The 26008-nt window shown below is 43.7% G+C and overlaps 1 protein-coding gene across 6 annotated transcripts in view; it reads left to right on the top strand.

Annotated features, from left to right (window-relative positions):
- ABCC9 (ATP binding cassette subfamily C member 9) overlaps window positions 1-26008 on the top strand; it is a 1243587-nt gene that overhangs the window by 451326 nt on the left and 766253 nt on the right. For all 6 annotated transcript variants that reach the window (XM_078674078.1, XM_078674076.1, XM_078674073.1 and 3 more), the window contains exon 14: window positions 14227-14335. In XM_078674078.1, coding sequence (XP_078530204.1) covers window positions 14227-14335 — 109 coding nt within the window. The remainder of the gene's footprint in view (window positions 1-14226; window positions 14336-26008) is intronic.

Here is a 26008-nt window from a genome sequence, read left to right as displayed (position 1 = left end):
TCATTGATCCTAAATCAACTGTAAATCTATATATACCATCTATATTAGTTGTTTTTGTTTTATAAAGCGAGAACTAGACCCAAAGGTATCAGAGTGCTTAATATGATCACCAGTTGCATTACAGACAGACCATACATTTTTGTTAGGCACAGGAAGTTAAGTGATATGCCCAGAATCACAGGATGTTGAGTATTCCTGCCAAGATTCAAACCCGGGTCCCCAGCTCCCAGGGCTTCCGCTCAAGCCATTAGGCTACATCCTCTCCCCATATGTTATACTTGTTATCAATATGTTTATGTTTATGTTTATGTTTGTTGATTTCTAGAGCGCATGGCTGCCTGTGAGCGTCCCAGCGCTAGTGATAGAGCCTGTGAGGCCAAGAGAGGGGAATTAGGGGAAAAGCCAGGTCTTCAGAAGTTTACAAAAAGAAAGAAGATTAGGCTGAGCACGGATGTCCAGTGGAAGAGAATTCCACAGTTTAGAGGCATTATACGAAAAAGGCGGCCTCCTGATCGAGCCCTCTTGATCCTGGGTGTCAGTGTCAGATGAAGATGGGTAGACCGCAGGGTTCTATTGGTTTTATAGGGGACGATGCGATCTTTTAGAATAGGGGGGGGCCTTGCCATGAAGGATTTTGTGAGTCGTGCAAAGGGCTTTAAAATGAACTCTTTCCAAAATGGGTAGCCAATGCAGTGACCTGAGAGCCAGTTTTGCTGAGCTTCGGTTGTTGGCGCCAGTAAGGAGCCGGGCAGCGGTGTTTTGTACAACCTGAAGTTTAGCCGTCACTTTCTTTGGAACACCTAGGTATAGGGCATTCCCATAGTCCAATCTGGACAATATGAGGCCCTAGATCAGAAGCTTTCTGGACTGAATTGGGAGCAGGGGTAGAATTTTGCGGGAAGTACGAGGAAGGCCATAACAAGTTCCAGCGGTTTTCCTTGCTTGGGTGTTAAGCGTAGGGCCTTGATCCAACCAGATCCCCAGGCTTTTAATATCAGCCGTCGGGGGCGGACCCATGCATGGGGGCCACAATGTTTCAGGGCGAAAATGTGACTGGTTACCTATGACCAGAATCTCCGTCTTGTCACCGTTAAGCCTGAGGTGGGACCTGTCCATCCAACCGGCTATATCCCCAAGGCAGGAGTAGAGATCGATGGAAGGATGGTCCTGCTGACTTAGGGATACAAAGAGCTGGGTGTCATCGGCATAGGTCAAGAGTTTAATGCCATATGAAGTGACGATTTTTTCGAGAGGAGACATGTACACATTAAAAAGCGTAGAGCTCAAGGATGAGCCCTGCGGGACGCCACAGTGTACCGGGGTGATATTGGAGATGAAATTGCCCTCGGCCACCTGAAATGAGCGGCCGTGTAGAAAAGATGTCAGCCAAGAGAGGGTCAGTCCAGAAATGCCCAGGTCTCTGAGCCGGTGGACCAGTGTGCCATGGTTCACGGTGTCAAAGGCTGCACTCAGATCCAGGAGGATCACTGTAACTGATCCCCCTGAATCTATGATCTTTCTCGCCTCTTTGCCTACAGCAATCATGGCGGTCTCCGTACCCTGACCCGGGCGAAAACCCGTCTGTAAGGGTTTAAGAAGGTCCCTTGATTTGAGGTAGTCAGATAGCTGGCGGTTGATACATTTTTCTGCCACCTTGCTAATACCTGGAAGAAGGGAGATGGGCCGAAAGTTGTTCAGTTCCAAAGGGTCAAGATTGGGTTTTTTAAGTAAAGCCTTGACTATGGCCTTCTTCCAGTTCGGGGGAACGACGCCCTGTGATAGGGATGTGTTGATCAGATTTGCCACAGAGGTAAGGATGGTGGGCTCGACTAGTTTTAAGATGTTCAAAAGGGCTGAATCTAACAGGGATCCACTCTTAATTGATTGAAAGATGGGGGAAAGAGTGTCCATTGTAATGGGAGCAAACGTGTCCAATCTGGGCTCTACTTGCTTAGGTACTGGAAGAAGCGGTTCTAGTGGGTTGTCAATGGACTGCAGGGGAAGGTTCTTCAGAATTTTTTTAATCTTCTGATCAAAAAACTCAGCTAGCTCGTTGCAGCGGCTATCGGAGGGATCCACGGGACATGGGGGGTCCGGGGTTTTTAAAAGCTTTTTCACAATTTGAAAAGTTTCTCTTGATGAATTAGAAGCCAATTTGATTTTTTCTTCAAAGAAAACGGCTTGTGCGGATTTAAGTGCTTTCTTATAGTTTAGAATCATAAGTTTATAATCCTGCTTTCTACTAGGGTCAAAATTCTTCCTCCAAGCCCTTTCGGATCTTTTACAAAGTTTTTTTAAGAGTCGAACCTCCTTAGTAAACCAGGGCGAGGTGGTTCTGCCCCGAGGTTTAAGTGTGGATTTTTCCGGGAGGACTATGTCCAAAGAGTTTTCAATCCACGTAGAGAACATGGTGTCCGCCGATACAGGATCCATCTCACAGGATGGAGGGGAGAGCTCCAGAATATGTTTCCATTTTTCCGGATCCAGTTTTGACCAGGGGCGTGTCGGCCTACTGGGGGCTGCTCTAGGACGGTGAATGGCCGGAAACCACCAGATAAACGGGTAGAGGAAGTGGTCTGACCACGGTACCGGAATAGGTGCCGACCCTTTAAGATCAGAGATGTTGGAGAAGATGGGGTCCAAAAGATGCCCCAGTACATGAGTGGGTTGAAGGTTTCCCAGGTGAAGCTGATATGTCGCTAAGTCCTGTGACAGTTCAACCGCTAACTTATCTTCGCTATTGTCAAAATGCCCTCAGCAATAGTCCGCCGACCTCAATTTCACCCAAGATGGCGCCTGTGCCGATGCGCTCGAGTGCCTGGTCCGCGTCCCAAGTGACCCAAATCGGCCGCCTGAGGACGCGTAGAACGTCGGGGAGAGTGAATGTGAAGGCAAGGGAGCGTACAGTGATTTAAAAAGATGCACAAAGATCACAGCGGTGTGCAAATTAAAAGAGTAACTCAGGTCCAAATGTTCTTACAATTAAAAAAGGTAACGTCCCTGACTCCCGGCTTTCCGCCTCAAGAGTCTCAACCTCTATCAATGTACCTAGACATTTGACTCTCTCCATCGATCATATCAACATAATAGCACTGACTGATGCTTGCCACTCTAATTCAGTTTGCTCTATGCTAATTATCACACCCATATTATATTATGTAAGTCTAACTTAGATGAAGGTGGGCTGTTTTTTGTGAACTATACGGGAGTGCACAAACATTGGCCAGTGTGGAAGGCACAATTTTGACTGATGTGAGTTAGAAGGGGGGTCGACCACACTCATCTGCTGAGTATTGGATAACACAATTATGCAGGGTTTGTCACACAATAATGACTAAAGAAGAACTACATATTATGCATGGGCATATTTTTAACTATGGTACACTGGATCACTAAATTCCTCTAGAAAAATTGTAAGAATGTGCAGTTTCTCAAGTTGGATAAGTTCTTTCCTTACACTCTAAATCTACATTGTCAGTATTGGCGGAGTACTTTTGGGCATATCTGAGATACCTCTGTAGACTGCATTTGGGGATCTTTATTGCCTTTCTGTTTATTTGATAAGGATGCTTGTATAATACCTGAGAAAGCAATACCAAAACGGTTTAATATAAATGCAGATGTTACCCAGATCTGCCTCCAATTTGATAATGGAATGGTTACGCCAAGCAACATATCTGAATTATCATATAATATCTAATGAATAAAGGAATAGTAAGTATTACAACAGCCGCCACAGAGATATTGTTAGTAGAACTATTCACTCAATTTTCCTAAGATGGCAGATGAGGCCTCTAACTCGGTGAAAAAAGGTTGGAACCGCAGTATCATGTTTGTCAAAGAAAAAACAATTGCTGTGGCCAAGGCCACAAATCATCACAAATCGCTAACTAAACATCCTGGGTAACTTCCTCATGCTAATAATGACCATACAAACAGGGCAGGCTTTTGTGCTTGTGGCACACTGTGTGACACGTTTTTGCCGCCCCACCATATTGGATTCCCTCACTACAACCCTGCAAAAGTGCCCTTCATCTCTCTATAGACCCTTTCTCACAAATGGCCCGATTCACAGAACTAATTTAAGACTAAATCCTAAACTTACTACCATTTTGGTATTCACAGAAGGCACTTACTCATTTTAGTATTCACAGAAGGCACTTACTCATTAATGAGTAAGTGCCTTCTGTGAATACCAAAATGAGTAAGTGCCTTCTGTGAATACCAAAATGAGTAAATGGTAGTAAGTTTAGGATTTTGTTTTAAGTTAGTTCTGTGAATCGGGCCTACACATTTCATTTGTTTTAAAGTGCTGGTATAGGCTGGCTTTACTAATCCACTCAGCTATCCACATAAAATACAAATCTGTTTTTTGTAGCAGCCATATTAAACCTCTGGGCTACTTTATGGAGAGTCAAAACTGCTACTAGACAACACTCTGATCTATCTCTCTAGCATGAACATTAATCACAAGAGTTATCATGACATTTTAATTGCTGCCTGAAACCTGGATGATCAAGGAAATCTGCAGCAGGTGTTTTTAAATCACAGCCCACCTAAAGTCAGTGCCCCCCCACACAGGTGCGACTGCACCAGTTGCACTGCCTTAAAGCCGACCCTATATAGAAATTAGCTGGCCTTGCCACTGTCCCTCTAATGACTGGATTATAATAATTTTTTACATGCTGCTCTGTCCAAAAAAGAACATCAAGAATCTGCAAAGTTTGCATAAGAAAGTAGCAGGGGCAGACCTGAAGGAGGACACTTTAATACGAATATCAAGCACTTGCTTTAAATGAGCAGGAGATAAACTTCAAGTTAGACAAACAAAAGATTCTATTACTTTGGGGACCAGGGTGTAAAGGTCCAACCTGCCTTTGATTGGTAGCTCTTCATTATGACCTTCCCTGCAATCTACAAATCCTTAGGAGATGTCCACATCTACTCAATGAGACAAATAAAAACATATTCCACAATGATGGCCATGTACACTTTTGAATAATTTGGACTTTTAAACAATGTGGACGTTTATAACCATTAACACAATCCCAACTCAACCTAATGACTTCTTACTCTCTAAACAAATGGGCTTTTTGCCCACACTGCAAACTATACCATTGCACTGCACAACAACCAACCATCCTCAAAGTGGAGCCTCTTTAGTCACCAAGATTTGAAATCCAATATAATTCATGCTGGTACTTTCAAAAGACATGGAGTGTAAGAAGTGCCATTTAGAGGAGGGAGAAGTTTCTGTAATACCAAAGGTGGCCTATGAAATGTTATGTTATGTTATGTTATGTTAATAACTTTTATTCAGCGCACAGCTGCCCCAGCGAAGGGGCGTCCTGGCGCCATGCTACATTTGGAGACCGGCTGTAATGCCACATTTGAAGCTATTATAGCTTCTGCAGTGTCTCCATTGGCATTTATAATGCTCTGTTAAGTTCACAATAATCTATAATTCTACTGGTAGGCATGTTGTCGCTAAAAAGCCTTCAGTGAGCTGATGTAACTGATGCAGCTGATAGTGAAAATACATATAAGCCAATAGCTGGTGATTTATTGCCTATGTGAAATAATCAACACCCACATACTCTTACTGACTAATGCTCCTTTCTTCTATTGAAAGTGTTAATCATGGGGTCCACCTGAATTAAGTAACATAAACATGACCTTCTGGGTACTTTTGATCCCACTGTAAATATTTTACATTTTTTTCCACTTGCCTGGTCGGACAACACTTGAATAATTCTCCTTTTTGGGAGAATCCTCACAACTAAAACGGGATATTCTCCGATTATTGGAACCCACCAGAGTCCCAATTTTGGATAAAATAGAGTAATTTTCAAATTAATAAGGTAGATAAGCTACATAACACCCACATGTCCATGCATTAATGTATGCATTATACCTCAAGTGTACATGAGATTTACAAAATCAAGCTGAAAATATAGGAATGTCCAATACATAAGGCAAAGAGTCATTAACTGACCCATTAATAGTCTGGCAATAAATATGCCCAACAAATTATTCAATACAAACCAAAAACTTTTTGCACTCCTACCCTTGACCTCATTCTTCTCCAGTATCTTAATGATAGTAACACACCACTTTATCATATTAACATACTCAATTTAGGAGCATTAATGTGTATTATTCCTACAAAAATCATACATTGAGCATGCATGCCCCACTTTGCATGGAGCATTTGGTCTGAGACCTGCTCTTCTCCCCGCAGCACCGTTGTCTGCACGCTCACTGCTGACCCCGCTCACCTCCTCCTGGGAGGTGTTGGAGGATGCCCAGGGCCGGCTTGTGCTGCTTCCGCTCCTCCTGCTGTGCCTGGTCTTATTTTCTACTTATTTTTGTTGTGGTTGTTTCGTGTGTTATTCTAGGCGTACTGCCCATTGTATTTTGCTATTTATTTCTGTTGCGCTTTAGCCTGTTTCAGCCCACCGCTACTTCCCCTGTGGCCCCTCCCCCCTGATGGTTCCCGCTCCCGCCTCCACATCCCTCCCTCCTCACTTATTTCATGGCAGCTGCAGCGCGGTCACGCCGCTGGTGCGCCAAAGGCAAGCCCGTCGGTGCCTGCCCGCGACTCGACCATGACCAGAGCCAGGGACCCTGGATCTCCAACCATCCAACGATACGACTCAGACACCCTCGTTGCACTCAACCCCCGAAGAAACTGCCAGTAGTCCACGCCGGACACAACCCACAGCCAGTTCTCACGCCGCCACTTCTGCCAGCCCTTCACCACTGCCCCTGCCGCCAACACCGCCTACGCCCTAAAAGGCATCCTCCTCAATGTACATTCCAGGCACAGACACGCCTTAGAGATCTGAAACCTCCTGGACACCCTCTTCTTTTACAGAAACCTGGACCAATGCCTCCTCGTCCCCTGACATCGTCATCCTGGACAGGTACAAGATCCAGAGGAAGGACCACCCCAACCACCCAGGAGGAGGACTCTCCACCCCGAGCAACACCTTCCCCGCCGCCGAACACCGGCACTTCCAGATCCAGACCAGCCCCAACTCCACACTCTGTGGCACCCTTGCCTACAGACCCCCGGGCCCTCTTCCCCGATACCTTCACTGACCTCATGGCGCCCCACGCCATTGCCTCCATGGACTACATACTCATCGGAGACCGGAACTTCCACCTCGACAACCCCAGCGACCCCAACTCCACCACGCTCTGGGACACCCTCACCAACATCGGACTGAAACAACTCATCACCATGTCGACCCACAAGGCAGGAGACACCCTTGACCTAATCTTCGCAGGAGGGAACAGCGTCCATTTCAGCCACACCTCTCAACCCCAATGGGATCGACCACCACTGCATACACTTCCTCATCGACAGACCCAAGCCGCCCAAACCCGCTCTGCACCCTACATGAAGGACATGGAGCAGAGTCAATGAGGAGCAGCTTAACTCCACCCTCACCCAGGACACCCCCATTGCAGCAACCAATGCCAACCGCACAGCCAGGAAATTTAACACATCGATCTCAGCTGTGCAGACAAGCTTGCCCGCTACGCAACTCCGACAGACAGTGCCCAGGATGGCCACCTGATTCACTATCGATCTCCAAGAAGCCAGACAAACCTGCAGACACCTGGAGAAGAACTGGAGAAACAACAAGACACCTGAAAACCATACTTCCTACAAGAACGCCATGACTGAGTACCACCAACGCATCAGAACAACCAAAAGAACCTTCATTCACATCAAAATCCTCGCCAACTGCTGCAACTCCAAGGGACTTTACAGCATCATCCAGGAACTCACCAGGCCCCCTAGTGAATCCACGGATGTCGCCCCTTCCCAGGTCCTCTGCTACAAGCTCGGATCCTACTTACACCTCAAGATCAAAAACCTCTACGACAACTTCAACGACCAAACACCTGACTCCACAACCATCCTGCCCTCCGGCAACTCTGACCTGCCGACCATCTCCAGCAGGACACCGGTCACGACTGAAGAGACCGCCTCGACCATGAAAGGCATCCACTCGGGGGCCCCCCACAGACCCTTACCCACCTCACATCTACTACAGAGCCACCACCAACATCGTGCCAGAATTACGACACACCATCAACACCACCTTCAAGACTGGCACTTTCCCCAATGATTGGAAATGCTAAGAAGTCAGACCCCTGTTCAAGAAGCCCTCAACAGATCCCATGGACCTCAAGAACTACCAGTTCATCTCACTCCTCCCCTTCGCGGCAAAAGCTGCTGAGAAGACCATCAATGCAGAACTAACAAGGTTCCTTGAAGACGCCATACTCGCCCCTCTCAGTCTGGATACCGCCGCAACTACAGCACCGAGACTGCCCTACTCACCGCCACAGATGACATACTCAAAACCCTCGACCGAGGCCACACCACAGCTCTGATCCTACTAAACCTGTCAGCAGCGTTCAACACTGTCTCCCACCGCACACTTGCCGCCAGACTGCACGACGCCAGCATCCAAGGAACCGCCCTCGATTGGATCCTCTTGTTTCTCACTGACAGAAGCCAAAGGATCAGAGTGCTGCCCTTCCTCCCCGAACCCACGGAGATCAACTGCTGAGTGCACCAGGGATCATCGCTCAGCCCAACCCTCTTCAACGTCTCAATGGCCCCCCTTGCTGCCATCATCAGACAGCACGCCCTCAGCATAGTGTCCTACGCCGATGACAGCCAGCTCATCATCTCCCTCACCAAAGACCCCACCAGATTCAACTTCCAGGAAGGAATGCAGAACTTCGCATCCTGGATGAACAACAGCTGCCTGAAGCTCAACTCAGAGAAGACAGAAGTCCTCGTACTCGGAACCACCCCATCAGCATGGAACAACACCTGGTGGCCCACAGCCCTCAGCAGCCCCCCTACCCCTACGAACCACACCAGAAACCTCAGCATGATACTCAACTCCTTCCTCTCCATGAACTGACAGGTCAACGCCGTCACTTTCAGCTGCTTCAACACCATCTGCATCCTCCGTAAGAAAGTTCAAATGGGTCTCTCCCTCCCCCCCCCCCGAGTCAAGGAAGACAATTACACTCACGGTCATAACCACCAGACTGGACTACGGAAATGCACTCTGCGCCGGCATAAACAAGTCTCTGCTCCACAAGCTCCAAACAATACAGAACACCGCTGCCAGACTCATCCTCGGTATCCCTCGACACAAACACATCAGCCAACACCTTTGGAAACTTTCAAGATACTCACCGACACCTACAAATGCCTCCACAACTAGGGCCCAAATACCTCAACGATAGAATCACCCTCCACATACCCAAAAGAGACTCCCGATCCACCAACCTCGTCCTCGCCAAGACCCCACGCATCAGCAGAGCCAAAGCAGAGGGAAGAGCCTTCTCCAACATCATGTTCAAGAACTGGAACAAGCTCCCGATCGACATCAGATGCGCCCCCTCCCTGAAAACCTTCAGGAAGGCACTCAAGACCTGGCTTTTCACCTGAACAGAAAGTGGGACACCCCCCACCGCCTTGAGTCCCTCACGGGTGAATAGCACGCTTATAATCTCCATGATTGAGCACTTGTCTCTCAGTGCATCCAGGGATGAGTCACCCTAGTTCTAGCACCCCAACATGGCACAAAACCTAGACTTCAGCTTTATATGGACAACACTATGTAATGCTTTCTGTGCTTGCGTCCGGGAGCAGTGCACGAGCACTGAAGGGAGGTCATGATAGTGATACACATAATAATGTGCTTGGACTCCGCATACAACACATATGCCTATGAGTGTAAGGTAAAATAAAAATGCTTACTTAATTTCAGTTGGTGTAGTGATCAGGCAATACAGATATAGGGAGGCTTGCCACCCTACAATATGTCCCCTCAGCTGTTCACCAGCAGATATTGCATAGTTTTGGTAGGTGTTGTTACTTTCATTTAGATGTCTGATATCACCCATTGAGGGGTTCTCCATTTCAGTTAGCCTTTGAAAACCTTGCATTTAAACACTGAAATGCACACATCCTTATTCAACTATAGTAAATAATGAAACCCTGCAAATCTGTGCACATCTTGTATAAAATCAGTCAGGAGGGTAATACACTAAGGCCTTCAGTATGAGTTTGTTGGAATAGGGTGGATTATTTACCATTTGAATGTGGCAAATATCATTAAGCCATCGTTAGGTATTTACCACATGTGGCAAATACGTCCTCTTCCAAATTTTTTAAAGTAAAATGGTGCATAACTTGAGTAATCTGTGTTTAACACATCATAGTCTGCATGTATCCACTTTTCCTGGGCCTTCACCCCAATAAACGTTGGCCCGGCTTGACCTGTCATAATGTATCAGGAGAAAACTGAGAGTGTATGATAATTATCACACAACTCATAATTCTGATCTTTGTACAAACTTGTTTGCATATGGATTGGAATTTTAGTTCTAATTTATAATGAGGGCCTAAATGTATAATGTAACCTTCCTGTTTGCATACATCTATGAAATGAGTATATATTATGATTCGATTGTAAGACATTGGGTTTTTGGTTAAAGAGGTAGAAAACCCTTCTCAAGCAGCAACCACAATCCTTATCAGAGTTAATGACAAAAGTCTCTAAATTAACCTGTGCTTAACCCTCTGGTAGCTTGGAACAATAGCAGTTAGGCTTAACTTAAAAGCAATCTATAAAGTATGCATGTAACATACAAATAGCAATTAAGTGAAAACACAACACAAGAAAAATCTCACAATCAATTTAGAAAAATAGTGTACATTTTAATAAATAAAATGATTTCAGAATGACAAACATCCAATCAGTAGAACAGGAGAAATTGAATTGTAAAGGTTTAAGAAGATATAGCGCCAAAAAAAGGACGAAGTACCAAACATAGATACCTGGTCCTGCAGGACCAGTATAAACTCACAAGTTCAGCCGACTGCAATGGAGTGCAGGCCGGTCACAGGACCACGTTTGGCCTGCTGGGAGTTATACCTTATGTCCTTGGTGGGAGGTCTGCCCAGTGTCGCTTTGTGAGGCTTCACTGCATTCCGCTCCAGATCCAATTAGGCTTTCAGTAGAGTGGCGGGGCTTTGAGTTGCTCTGCATCAGTTCCAATGAAGCTTATAGCTGTGCAGTGCGGATTCCCTAGACTTTATGTTGCTTGGCATCAGGTGAAGCTTTAATCCTTGTGGTGAGGCTTTGCTCATTCGGGGATGGGTTACGATGAAACTCTCAGCTGTGTGGTGAGGCCTTCAGGAGCTTCATGCCACTTCACGCTGTATTTGATGGAAACTTCAGTTAAGCCAGAAAGAGTTCTCTCTCTGATGGCAGCCAATGATCCAGTACCTAGGGAGCCACTTCTTGGGGATAATAAACTCATTCCAGCAGAGGTCATAAGGGCTCAGGCAGGCCCTGTTGCAGGTCCAGTGCAACAGGTCAGCTAAGCAGTTTGCAGGGAGCCCTCTGGAGCTTACTTTGTCCCTTTAGCTTAGAAACGGGGGCTGCCAAATTACTTTTGGAGTTATTCAAGTAGCCTGGGAGGAAGGACATAGGTCCAGTTTTCCTTCTGTAGCATCTACAAGTCCAGGAGTGTACTGATTTTATTTATTTATTCATTTGAAGAGTTTTATATAGCGCTGGCTAGACCCAGAGGTATCAGAGCGCTTTACACAAGGAGTGGTAACAACAGAATATTGTTACATAGTTACATAATTTCCTAGAATAAAACCATAGCATGGAGAAAGACATTATTACAAAAATATATCTGTTACTAGAACATACGAATAAAATAGAAACAGGTCCAAGGAGCAAGGATGGTAGAGGGGTAAAAGTAAAGAGTTAAGAGTACATAGCAAGTCAGGATGACCAGCGATGGACAAGAGAACTTCCGTGGATACCAAAAGTCAGAAGACAAGTTGAACAAAACCGGAGAGGGTCCAGGGATCCACACACAAACCGGTGCTGGACTTCATTACTGGGTCGGGCAGAGAGTTGGAAGTGGATGGGGTGTCCCATCAAGCCGAAACACGAAGAGCGCAGTGAAGCTGAGCAAGAGGGGCAAAGACCAAACAAGAGACAGAGAGAGCTGGCTAGTGGCAAGGAACAGTCCGGGCCCACCAAAACAGCAAGATGGAGTCACCAAGGACTCGGACCCCAAGAGTTACAAAGACAAGATGGCGGGGCTGCATGAATGAAAAAAAACTGACCAAAAAAAACAGAGTTCAAAACCACCCCAAGAGCAGAGCTGAATGGGGAAGGCAGCTGCTTGGAACTGGAGGGAGGCAAGGTCGAAAATCGCTGCTCTCTCCCGGGTAATCCACTGCAGGAGAATAGAGTGCGGGTGACCAGGCAGCAGTCCCAGGAAGTGAAGAGGCAACAGCTGGTCAGGAGGACAACCAACTTGGGAAGAAAGGAAGCAAGGTCTGTGGTGCAGGGCAGCAGTGCTTTGTGGCTTTCACCTCTGCACACGCGTTGGTTCTTGTTCCAGCGCAGGAGGATGACAGGCAACCTCATCTTCAATCCGGAAAGGCAGGAGATGGCCGGAGGAGAGCAATCCTGCCAATTCCCCAACAGCCACCACGGAAGAAAGAAACCCCTCATCAGGGCATCATCAAGAAAACAGGAGAAGAGGGAGGCATGCAGGAGAGGCGAGGCGAGACTATGCCAGATGCCCGGATGGTTAGGTGACGGCCACGGCGGCGAAACCGAAGCCAATCTCCCCTAACGCTGTCTGACCGCTCCACCAGGCATCAGCCATGTTTGCTCGGGCTCCGCAGCCTGAGAACAATGATCCCGCAATCCTCAAAAGATCTCGAGCCGAAACGCGGGAGATTGGAGAAGATGAAGACCGCTGTTGAGCAGGACCCCAGGTGAGCAAGTGCCAGCCTTTGAAGTGAGGGGACCATCAATACCGCCTTCAGATCTGGTTCTGAAAAGTTCTTCCCTTCCCCTGCCAAGGATCCAAGTAGTTTGGGGTTATAAAAGACAGGTGACGGGTATCTTTGTGTGTATTCTGGAGGTAGATGAGTGTCACATGCCCACTAGTAGCAGTTAATATACAGGCCCAGGGTACATGTAGTACACTTTACTAATGAACTTACAGGTATATTAAATGTGTAAATTAGGTGTAGGCCAATTGTACCAAGTTTGGTGAGAGAGCACATGCAATTAAGCACTGGCTAGCAGTCCTAAAGCCAACATATATTCATTCAGCAAATAAGGAGGGGGGAAGGCAAAAGGTATGGGGGTGAACCTGCAGAAAGGGATGGGTCCAGCATACATGTTTGGGAATTATCATAATAAATATATTATTATTTCTTTGGTCAATTTGACATAATTTGGCTGATAGAAAGACAAAAAAGTGGGTCAGTAAGCTATAAATATGTTTGGTTTCTCATAATCATTAAATGTTTAACTTTGATATGCTTGAATACAGTGCTGTGAATCTCTTCTGTCAGTGAATAAGTGATGTGTCATAGTGTTTGCTCAACCACCTTTCCTTTGAGGAATCTTTGCATGTTTTAGACAAAATATATTTTTGTGTCTATATTCCACTGATATTTCATGCTTTTCAGAATTATTATGAACATTATTTTCTTTGCTTTATCAATGTATATTCTCCACAGAGTGGGCCACCATACTCATTATTTACCAAGACGTTTCTTTAAAGACAAAAACATAAAAATTGTCTTACTTTGGCACTTATCATAAGGCCAGAATCTTTATAAACTGTTAAATGTATAGTATTCTAAAACTCAAGATAAAGAGATAAATAATGTTTTAGGTCTGAATGTTGAATGTAGAGTGTTTGGAATCCATTGAGGAAAAACATTAAAGTTTCCTTTATGAGGAATTCTCCCCATATATACATACAGGGATGGATATCTGTTCTACAACTATGGTTTCCTTGGAATTAGCCTTAAGAGAAAGGATATATATTAGGTTTGTTTGATTACGTTCTACACTATTTCCTGTTCTTATAAGGAGGTGACGCATTCCAGATAATGTACGTGTGTTCCCAAAGGCAATGAAATGCATCGCAGGTCCTTATTTAGATTCCCTTTTTGAAGAATAATCGGGTAGAACTAGTAATGGGGGGATAAAGAGTCAAATTCTGCAACTGAAATGAAGATAGTTATCATAGTCTCAGTTTGTTAGCACTTATCTGTAATGCAATTAACCAAATACATGTGAAATGTGTATATGAAAATGCTGCTTTGTTTCTTGTTTTTTTCAGTGTACAGAAGCTAAATGAATTCTTTATCAGCGATGAAATTGGTAAAGAAGGCTGGAGGAATGGAGGTTCTTCAAGTCCCTTTGAACCATGCAGGAAACACACAGGAGTTGTAAGTTTTCAAAACACCTCAAAGTCAAAATACTTTACTCAGTAGCACAAAGTATTGTTCTTAAAATATAAGTTTGTTTTCATTACAGCCGCCATTTGATCTTTTCTAAGTCTCCTACAAGCTTATGCTTACTAGCTAATACAGGTATTTAAACTTATTTTGCTCATTCATATAATCCAGTACATGGGTCCGCCAAAGGATATTTATTTAGAATCACCTAGAAAGCAATTTATATTGTGAAACATGAAATTATATAATTAAGGGGACTGGGTTTTATCATGTAAAGGTTAGAGAAGAAAACTGTATCTACTTAACCCCTAAATCCAGATTTCAGTTACCTTTTCTAAGTATAATGATGAGCAAAGGAATCCTTCCTGTCCCACTAAGTTAAGTATGTGTCCTAAAGTTGTTGGGGCCTGCAAGAAACTGGGTTACTGGTCGAGGGAGGTGAAACCCTCCTCAAGCAGAAACTTCAATCATTCTCAAGATGAAGTCAAAAGCAACCCCCAGTTAACCTGTGCCTGACTATCTGGTAGCTTGGCAGAGAGCAGTCAGGCTTTACTTAGAGTCAATGTGTAAAGTATTTGTGCAGCACTTCAAACAGTAATAACGTGAAAACCAAACACAAGAAAAAATCCCACACCAATTTAGAAAAATAGGGTAAATTCTAATAAATAATTCAACACCAAAATGACAAAAAAACAATCAAGAGAACCTGAGTTATGCAAGTTTTAATGAGTTCAGTGAAAATAGAAACAAAAAGCACTGAGCGGCACCTGTGAGTTTCTGGTTGCTCTAGACCACAACAAAGTCACAAGTTAAGGCTGACCGCAATGGTACATGGGCCCGCTACAGGGACCCACTTAGGTGTGCTGAACACAGAACCTTAATACTGGTTGCGAAGAGATACAGAGCCCTGCATCGAAGATGAGTCCAGCAGCATAGACGATGCAAGGTCTAGGTGATGAGAGGCGTTGTGCAGAGGTGGTTCCAGGGAGCTACGAATTGTGATGCGATGTCAGAGCCTTTGTGATCTGCAAGTGTGGTAGGTCACAGCTCTTCCCCCTCGTTAACTCAGAGTGGCCCATCCTGCCAACACCTATCTTCCCTTTGTCTCACTGTCTGGGAGAAATACACAAAGACCAACTGCCAACCACACCTAGTTATGTAGCCGAGGGACAGGCTGTAGGCACCAAATGGTTAGGACAAGAAAATGCCAACTTTCTAAAAGTAGTTTAAACAATGAAATACTTGGTATCCTTGTCACTTCTGATTATTACTTTTAAACAGACCACACTATCCCCCACATGCATCAACCTATTTAGGAAGTGCAAACGGTGCGAATCGGTAAATTCGGCCGTTTGCACTTCCTAAATACGTTTTTGGGATGCATCAAACTCTTTTTCAATATTCACATTTTTTTGCATTTCTTAAAAATGCAAATGCATTTAAGGAATCGCATTTGTGCGATTCCTTAAATGCAATGCGTCAATTAAAAAAAAAATGTGAATTTTGAAATTGGATGTGCAAATTAACACGAGGTTGACCCTCGTGTTAATTTGCGAAAATCTTTCAAAATGCTTAAATATGCATTTTTTACACTGTCATGTTACAGACACACATGTCCTTAGGACATGTGTGTTTGAAACATGCACTTTCAAATACATTTCAGGGGTGCAGGGGGGGGTCCTTTGGACCCCCCCCTGCACCCTTGGAATGCATCAACAAATTGCAAATTCGTAAATGCCTTCCCATTGATTCCTATGGGCCTTTCGGCCCATAGGAATCAATGGGATTTGCGAAAAAGCAGTTAGGAATTCGGTATTTATTTGCGATTCGGTAAAAATTGCGATTTTTACCGAATCACAAAAAAATACCGAAAAAAATGATGCATAGCATTTTGCAATTCTTAATTTGCGATTCGGTAATTTTCGCAAATTAAGAAATGCAAAATGTATGAATGATGCATGTGCCCGTATATTCCTTTAGTGATCGGGTTATTTTTTTCACCCTGTTTATTTTCAAAATCTTGTCTTTTTTTGTGTAAAGGACTTTGGCCTTCACAAAGGGACACAAAAGGTTTTTTGACATATAATATACACATTTACATATATCACAATTAACACATATCACTACAAAAAACAATACATTTTCACAAATAGATAAGACTGTTGTAGTACTTCATACGATATATCAACATTCAAACAAACCAATGTAGAACAATTATTCAAATCTTTCTGTTCACATATAAGAAAGAAACGATTTTTCTTGGATTTATATAATCCTTCCACTCTTTAAGAGCATAAATTCTACTCCTAAGACTTGATGCTTTATTTCATCCAGCTAGATCAATAGCTGGTAGCCGACGCGTTTCGAGCCTCTCTGCTGTATCTGTGGGCTCTCATCAGGGCATCTTAATCTCCCACATTGGCCTTTATCTATGAACAAAAAATTGAGACACCTATCACTCATCTGTGCTGTCACCTTAAATTCTATCAGCTTTTACCTTTGGCATTTCTTCATACATACCTGATAATATGGTAAAAAAAACTTTTTAATCCTCCTTTCTTTCTTGTTATGGATGGTGGGCGTACACACACTATTCAGTTTTCACGTCTGTAATCAATAAAGTTTTAACTTGAGAATGGAAACCATGAATAATATTCCAAATTCAATTATCCCTTCTTATCTTGGCTGGCGGGCATACCTGGGTTCTTGTAAGTGGGTTGAAATTTTTCAATGGCCAGTTCTGTTTGAAAAACAAAAAGGGGGCGACTCCAATGAGTTTCAACTTTTAGCTAACTACGCGTTCTATCATTCGGGAAGGGTGTATTTCGTCCTACCTGTGGGCGTTCGTGTTTGTATTTACGCCTTCTTTCTTTTCAATCTGCCACCACTTTCGTATTGGTCTCGTTTCCTGAAACGGCAAAAGTACCGTTCAGTCCCGCATGGTTATCACACAGTTCGCTCGTTCTCATGTTTATATTGCGGCGTACTCCACTTACCTTCGCCGGTTCGTTTCTTCGATCTCCGCTCTTTCCTCATTCAACCTAGTGCGCGCTTTGACTGCAAGCGTCGCATGGATGTATGCGCCACATATACATTCGGGCGTGACTGGGACTTGTAGTTAATTCTCCCACCATGCATCAGCACCTTCTTTCTTAACTAATTCGTGGTGGATGCTGGTAGTTTTAGTTTACCAATAGAAAAGGGAAAACGTTATTGTTCCTCACCCGACTAACGCTACTTAGGCTTAGTGCAGGGCAATGAATTATGTTAACATATTTTTTTTTTAAACGGGCACGGGATAGTAGTAAAAACACTATGGAATTATACCAGTGTGTCGCCTATCATGGTGTTGGACAGTTAATGTGCATGGATACTCGAACAAATTTTCAAATCCTTGAAATTTCTGTCATCTCGTTCAACCCTGTTTGCACACTGTTGAACCTCATGATTAAATAAGCTTCCTTTTTAAGCAACAGAGATTCCACATCAGCCACTCCTTTTGATACATTTAAGACCATTAATACAGTCCATTTGAGGTCCCTTTCAGAGGGTCCTGCACTTAAGAAATGCTCAACCAGTGGGGCGGTTAACACCTTTTTTTTTATTCTAGACCGGTGTTGCGTTATTCTTTGGTACACCTGTTGTGACGTCTTCCCTATGTATAATTTACAACATGGGCATATTATAGCATATACCACATTCTTGGTATATTAAGCCACCCGAGGAACAGCGCTCACCCAAAAAGTTTGAAAGATAACTTGCCTTACGGCCAACTTCTACGAATTCGTAGGAATTGTTCCGAAAAAAGTATTTTGAATACCATTCAAATAATTTCTGCCAACAGATGATGGTAAGAGGTTACCCCAAGAAAATGTTGAAACATGTGAAAAAAAGAGCATGGGCTACACCGCGTGAAACATTGCTGCAAAAAAAGATTAAACCACCATTAGAGAGACTAGTGTGCGTTTCAACCTTTGGACCAAATACAAATAAGTTCAAACAAATTGTACTAAAAAATTGGCACTTGCTTGAAAACTTAGAATGTACTTGAACTGTCGAGAGGGATCATGAACCTAGGGGTAGTTGACACCACAAAAAAACCCCATACCACAAACCGCTCCCTCCGTGCTCGAGGGAGAAGGGCCGGAAGCCGACAAGCCACAAGCCACAAGTGCAACTGTGAAGAGCAATCGTGCAGAGCACCTGACAAGAAAGCGTGCAAAATGTGACCACCTAGAGACACAGAGGGTTCGTGAATCGTGACCCTAGACAATGCTGCGGGGGGGGGATCGGAGTCCTAACCAGAGCTAGCCACAAGGGGACCGCACACAGCCAAGTAGCCAACACCACGGAAACTCAAGGGAAAAAATAAAATGTTACTTCACTCACCAATGGTATGCAAGAGACTGCGGCGGGGACCCCCAAGGCAGCCCGTGGAAATTCACCAGATCCACCGCAGGAATGGGCCAGGCACGATGGACGTTGGGCGCCAGCTGAGAAAGGGTAAATCTTGACCCTTTCTGGTCAGTGGTCACCACCTCGGGTGTGGACACAAATCACCAACACAGCATTCCACTGAGAGACAAGGAATAAAGATCTAAGATACCAGAATTTCAAGTTTGGAGTGGCACTTTATTAATAGTTCACAAGCAGAAGAATAAATGCATATCAGTTCAGGCTACAATGTAAATTCCTACAAGAGATCCAGATTTTGCCCTGTCTGGAGTGAGGGCTAGATGACAAATGCTCAAAATATCGCAAGGCAAGACTGGACTGAAATGTATACAAATGAACACGATTATAGATGATCAAAGATCCTATGCTACTGAGTACATTGACGTAGAATTTCTAGTGCATTAGGGCAAAATATTTAGGACAGACCTATACTCATAGGTTATACAGTTCTATCAGGGCCCTGAATTATGGGATCAATATTAGGAAGGCACAAGTAGAATTAGCTCAGAATAGAACATTTTACTATTAAATTCAGTGTCTGGTGGTTTCCTGGAATGACACCAATCCCATAATGACTAGAAGAGAGAGATAGCTAAAGGGTTATATCAAAGGTATAAAGGAGCAGAAGGGTTATCTGCCCTGGGAGATCAACAACCTGAGAGAGGCGCCGGTGTCCGAAGTCAGATATTTGGCTAGCCGGAGAACAGACCACGCTCAATGCCAGGCATCCGCAGGAGAGTTCTACCTTAGAATGTGACAGTTGGGTCTGATATACCTGAAATTGAGGAACCCAGGTTCTATGATGACGCAGTGGCCTACGCCCATTCAGTGCAGGCGGTTTAACCACATGTGTCCTAGGACACCGGAAGGACGTTAAGGAACATTTTGTTACGTACATTTTGAAATAGAACATTTTGTACATTTCTGAAAAAAAAGAACATTTTTGTCACTTACATTTATTATTGCGAGAGGTTGCTGCTCTTACTTGTGCAAGCTATGTTTCAAAATATTACTTTAGCAATGTTTTCAGGAAGCTGTACCAACGTGCACCAGTCTGTGTATGTGTGGGTGTTGGTCTTGAAGCTGTGGAAAATTACTACTTCACATTAGGTCAATTTACCACGTTATTTTTCAGTGCAGCCGAGAATGCGTTTTCAACCTTATTGTGGCCCAGTGCATTTTGTTAGCCTAAGACATGTCTTTTTGGCCTGTGCCTTGGTTCTATAACCCCAGGATTCAGGGAGTTAGTGGGATTTAATATGTTGATCATGTATATCAAAAATTGAGGGTTTTTAAGCATATTTCAGGTTCTCTCTGACAGGGCCATGTGACATTTTGCTATCAAGACAGCTAAGAGATGCTCTTTCTGGTGATCAGATGGTAGAGCGTGATTTTAACCCTTCATCAGGTTTTCCTAGTCCTTTATTTGCCATGAAAAGGAATAGGAGTATTGGCCAAGAAATAGTGTGATCTGATGTTTCCCCAAAAGAAGCCAGAATGGACTTCTGTAGCCAGTTGGGCCTTAAACTAATAGAAGGCCACCACAAATGTGGGAACTGTGTCACTTGTGACTCTACAATTGAAGGCAAGATTTTTGTCCACAAGGAAGTGAAATGGAAACATACCACATTCAGTAACTGTAAAACCAAGAATGTGGTATATGCTATAATATGCCCATGTGGTAAATTATACATAGGGAAGACGTCACAACAGGTGAACCAAAGAATAACGCAACACCGGTCTAGAATTAAAAAAAAGATGTTAACCGCCCCACTGGTTGAGCATTTCTTAAGTGCAGGACACTCTGAAAGGGACCTCAAATGGACTGTATTAATGGTCTTAAATGTATCAAAAAGAGTGGCTGATGTGGAATCTCTGTTGCTTAAAAAGGAAGCTTATTTAATCATGAGGTTCAACAGTGTGCAAACAGGGTTGAACAAGATGAATGAAATTTCAAGGATTTGAAAATGTGTTCGAGTATCCATGACAATTAACTGTTCAACACCATGATAGGCGACACACTGGTATAATTCCATAGTGTTTTTACTAGCGTACTATCGCGTGCCCGTTTAAAAAAAAAAATATGTTAACATAATTCATCGCCCTGCACTAAGCCTAAGTAGCAATAGTCGGGTGAGGAACAATAACGTTTTCCCTTTTCTATTGGTAAACTAAAACTACCAGCATCCACCGCGAATTAGTTAAGAAAGAAGGTGCTGATGCATGGTGGGAGAATTAACTACAAGTCCCAGTCACGCCCGAATGTATATGTGGCGCATACATCCATGCGACGCTTGCAGTCAAAGCGCGCACTAGGTTGAATGAGGAAAGAGCGGAGATCGAAGAAACGAACCGGCGAAGGTAAGCGGAGTACGCCGCAATATAAACATGAGAGCGAGCGAACTGTGTGATAACCAGGCGGGACTGAACGGTACTTTTGCCGTTTCAGGAAACGAGACCAATACGAAAGTGGTGGCAGATTGAAAAGAAAGAAGGCGTAAATACAAACACGAACGCCCACAGGTAGGACGAAATACACCCTTCCCGAATGATAGAACGCGTAGTTAGCTAAAAGTTGAAACTCATTGGAGTCGCCCCCTTTTTGTTTTTCAAACAGCCAGGTTCTGAAACTGGGATGGTGCAATGAGCTAAAAAACGGTGTTGGATCTAGCCCTGATCTCTTGACTGGGTGAGAGTACTCTGCTTAATTCAGAGACTCTGTCCATCACCACCCCTTGTTGTAAATTATTTTGTCCACCCTAAGCGTGGAAGGGTATACTCAGATGTGAGTCCCTTGCTCATTGCACCATCAGGATTCAAGCAAGCCGGGCCGAAGACGCCTGAAATGGCAGAAACCGGTCCCCGGAAGCTTGTTTCCTTCCCAGTGTAAGAATTGGCTTTTGTAGTCTGGTCTGCCCTGTTCCCATGATGCACTGGGCCAGGGACAGACTAATTTGCATACAGCCAGGTTCTGAAACTGGGATGGTGCAATGAGCTAAAAAACGGTGTTGGATCTAGCCCTGATCTCTTGACTGGGTGAGAGTACTCTGCTTAATTCAGAGACTCTGTCCATCACCACCCCTTGTTGTAAACAATACGAAAGTGGTGGCAGATTGAAAAGAAAGCAGGCGTAAATACAAACACGAACGCCCACAGGTAGGACGAAATACACCCTTCCCGAATGATAGAACGTGAAGTTAGCTAAAAGTTGAAACTCATTGGAGTCGCCCCCTTTTTGTTTTTCAAACAGAACTGGCCATTGAAAAATTTCAACCCACTTACAAGAACCCAGGTATGCCCGCCAGCCATGATAAGAAGGGATAATTGAATTTGGAATATTATTCATGGTTTCCATTCTCAAGTTAAAACTTTATTGATTACAGACGTGAAAACTGAATAGTGTGTGTACGCCCACCATCCATAACAAGAAAGAAAGGAGGATTACATTTTTTTTTTTACCATATTGGCAGGTATGTATGAAGAAATGCCAAAGGTAATAGCTGATAGAATTTAAGGCGACAGCACAGATGAGTGATAGGTGTCTCAATTTTTTGTTCATAGATAAAGGCCAATGTGGGAGATTAAGATGCCCTGATGAGAGCCCACAGATACAACAGAGAGGCTCGAAACGCGTCGGCTAGCAGCTATTGATCTAGCTGGATGAAATAAAGCATCAAGTCTTAGGAGTAGAATTTATGCTCTTAAAGAGTGGAAGGATTATATAAATCCAAGAAAAATCGTTTCTTTCTTATATGTGAACAGAAAGATTTGAATAATTGTTCTACATTGGTTTGTTTGAATGTTGATATATAGTATGAAGTACTACAACAGTCTTATCTATTTGTGAAAATGTATTGTTTTTTGTAGTGATATGTGTTAATTGTGATATATGTAAATGTGTATAATATATGTCAAAAAACCTTTTGTGTCCCTTTGTGAAGGCCAAAGTCCTTTACACAAAAAAAGACAAGATTTTGAAAATAAACAGGGTGAAAAAAATAACCCGATCACTAAAGGAATATAGTGTGGTCTGTTTAAAAGTAATAATCAGAAGTGACAAGGATACCAAGTATTTCATTGCTTAAACTACATATAAGGGCCCTACTTGGTTCCGGTCTATTGGGCCTATCCCCCCATTTTGTAAACTTTCTAAAAGTGGCATTTTCAGAATTGTGACTTAAAAAATGAATTTACCATTAAGGAGACCTTTTAATTATAATTCTTTAGACACCATACTCAATGCCGCAGCCTTCTCCAAATTCAACCTTATCACATATTAAATATAATAAGTTAATCAAATGTTATCCTGTGTGAGAGGTAGGCCTCACAGTAGTGAAAAATAAATGTAAGAGTTTTTCACTACCAGGACATGTAAAACTTAAACTTACATGTCCAACTTGTCAGATACAGTGTGCCCTGCCCTTTGGGCTGTGTAGGGCCTACCCCAGGGATTATTTATATGTATTAAACAGGGAGTTTTGGGTCTGGAAACAAGTTTGACTCACCATGTCGAAATGGCAGTTTAAAATTGCACACATGAGCTGCAAAAGCAGGGCTGAGACATGTTTGTAGGGCTACTTAAGTCGGTGGCACAATAAGAGCTGTAGGCCCACTAGTATCGTTTAATTTACAGCCCCTGGGCACATGTAGAAACAGTTTACTAGGGACATTTAAGTAAAGTAAATAAGTCAGTTTGATGTAAGCTAATTTTTACTATGTTTAACGGATACAGCACAAGCACTTTAACAAAGGTTAGCAGTGGTAAAGTGCTCAGAGCCCTCAGACCAACAAAAATAAAGTCAGCCAAATCAGGAGCCTGGTAGGCAAAAAGTTTGGGGAAAACCACGCCAAGGATGTTGTGTCCAACAGAGCCTTTGGGATATTCGTCTTCTAGTGCATCCAATAAAAGATTGTAATCCAGCCTGTGCGGGGCCGGAGAGGTTACGGGGAAATGCAGGTTATATGACTATAGACATGAAGTGTGGCTCCACCTGCTATGTTGCTGTCCCTCTTTAGACCGCCAAAGAAAAGTACTGCTCAAACCGGTGTTTTTGTTCAAGGGAAGTGTTCGTGCCAGGGAGCATCTTCAACCTGCTTCAGGAATATTGCTCCATAGGCTCTGGTGTGATGCGCCACATACGTCAATGGCCTTCGGCAACCGCTCTCACCAATATTTGCGGCCGCACCTAGCCATAAGCAAGGGCAAAGCACTATAACAAAGTACACGGTCCGAACTGGCCAGGACAGACAGATTGACGGAAGCAGAGAAACGGTCTTAAACAGAGACTCTTGCCTCACGGGTAAATGGCTGCAGAGCATTTGTAACATGATCCAGTAGTTACCCAGCGACTAAGGACTGGTCCTAACTTAGTGAACTGGGCAGATAGTGGCTAGCTAAAGTGGTCTCCAAGTATCTAATGGAATATTTAGCATGGGGTTGAGCCTAACTGTGGTTGACTGTAAGTACATCAATAATGTCACAGTTTTCCCCAGACAGTAACTCAGCCACGCAATATTGTCGTCCTTCTGGATGCTCACACCTTTCTACATGATTCCATGTGGTAGTAGCTGCTTTGCATATACACCCTTGTCCCTTGCTTTACTATTTTTCATACACCAACACCCCCTGCAAGTGAACCTCCATTTATCCCATTGCGTTGATCATGCTATCTGAGTGGCATACATGTTTCAAGCTATACATATGCTTCTGAAAGTTAGTTAAAGGTCAGTTTTATACAGTTACTCCGTAACACATACCAAGTACAATTACCGTATAGCAGCCTTTTGCCACATTGACAATTGGCTGAGAGATCAACAACAAGTCTGTGGAAAGAGGTTTTACATGCGTGTGAGATTTGACACATTTCACTGGTATAGCGTGTATTCAATATGATCCGACACTGTTCACAATGGTGCGTGTTTTGCTAAAATGCATAGATATGATCCATGGTCACGCCCTGGCCAAGCTCACTTTCCCCTGGGCAGGTGGTCCTTGGGTGATCTAGCCCCATCCACATTGTACACATTTGTTCACTGCTTCTACATGATGTTGCAATCTGGTGGCTCTTTCCTGACTCTGTGGCTCTTCAGCTTCCAGTTAAAAAGAAACTCTCCCCTCGTTGGTGAAGATGCTTATGGTTCTTTCTATCTGTACCCAGAGTACAATTCAGGCATGGGTCTATTCCTAATTGCAAGGATCTTGTGCTAGTGTCTGACTAGCAGGTCCCTATCCCTCTACTACAGGTCAATTAAGTGTTTCTATCAATCCTCCATATCGTGGGGTGCGAAATACTGGGGCTTTTTTACAAGCCCTTGCGCCGCCGGTACATCACTTTTTCCATGTATAAAAGTGACGCACCAGCGGCGCAAGGGACTTGTAAATAAGCCCCACTGTATTTAATATTTTTCTTCTGACTCAACCTGACATAGACTATTGAACTAGTCTTGATTGAGGTGGCCCATTAGTTTGGGCTCCTGTTCGACAGCCTCCTCCACCAGGACTGCAGCTGCCTTTCAGTCAATTTCATTTTGCTAGGTTTCTTGGACAACAGCCGCAGGAGAAGTATGACACTAGATTGCACTGGTTCATTCTGCAGCTATTTCATCCGAAGACGACGGCTGCCTGCTTAAGGCTGTCTTCCTATAGGTCCAGGAAAGGTAGTTGTGCTCTGAAACAAATAGATCAAATGTTTATGATGTTGTTTTCTTATAACTTGACTTTTGCATTTGTTGCATATTCATGACGCATTTCCTGCCTTTTCTTTACAAAATCGCTGACAGTTGATCAGTAATTTAGAAGTTCTACCCAATTCATTTGTGTTTTCGTTCTGTACATAAAAGTAGAAACATCGCTGTTAGCTGTGCATGGTGATCTCAGATCTGCACTTGACCACAGAGGATCTGCTGCTTTGGACCTACTTGATCTCTTGGTGGTCTTCGATACTGCTTCCCGTACTATCCCATTATAACGTCTGTTCGGAAAGCCCTAAACTGGTTTTGATCTCTTCTCATGAACAGAACCCAAACTGTCCTTCTTCCTCCCTTTCAGTCCACGTTGCACTCTGTCCTTTTCGGTTTTCCACAGAGATCTTAACCAGGGGTGTAGTTTCAGGTGGGTGTTTGGGGTGTTACACTGATAAATAGACATTTTTACATAAACACATACAAAAAAGCATGTCCACTTTCCCTCTCTCTTTTTTGAAAGCCTTC

This window comes from Lissotriton helveticus, chromosome 1_1 (assembly GCF_964261635.1).
Source record: "Lissotriton helveticus chromosome 1_1, aLisHel1.1, whole genome shotgun sequence".
NCBI classification, from domain to species: domain Eukaryota; kingdom Metazoa; phylum Chordata; class Amphibia; order Caudata; family Salamandridae; genus Lissotriton; species Lissotriton helveticus.
The sequence above is the reverse complement of the archived record's forward strand: the minus strand, read 5'-3'. Positions and strand labels throughout refer to the sequence as shown.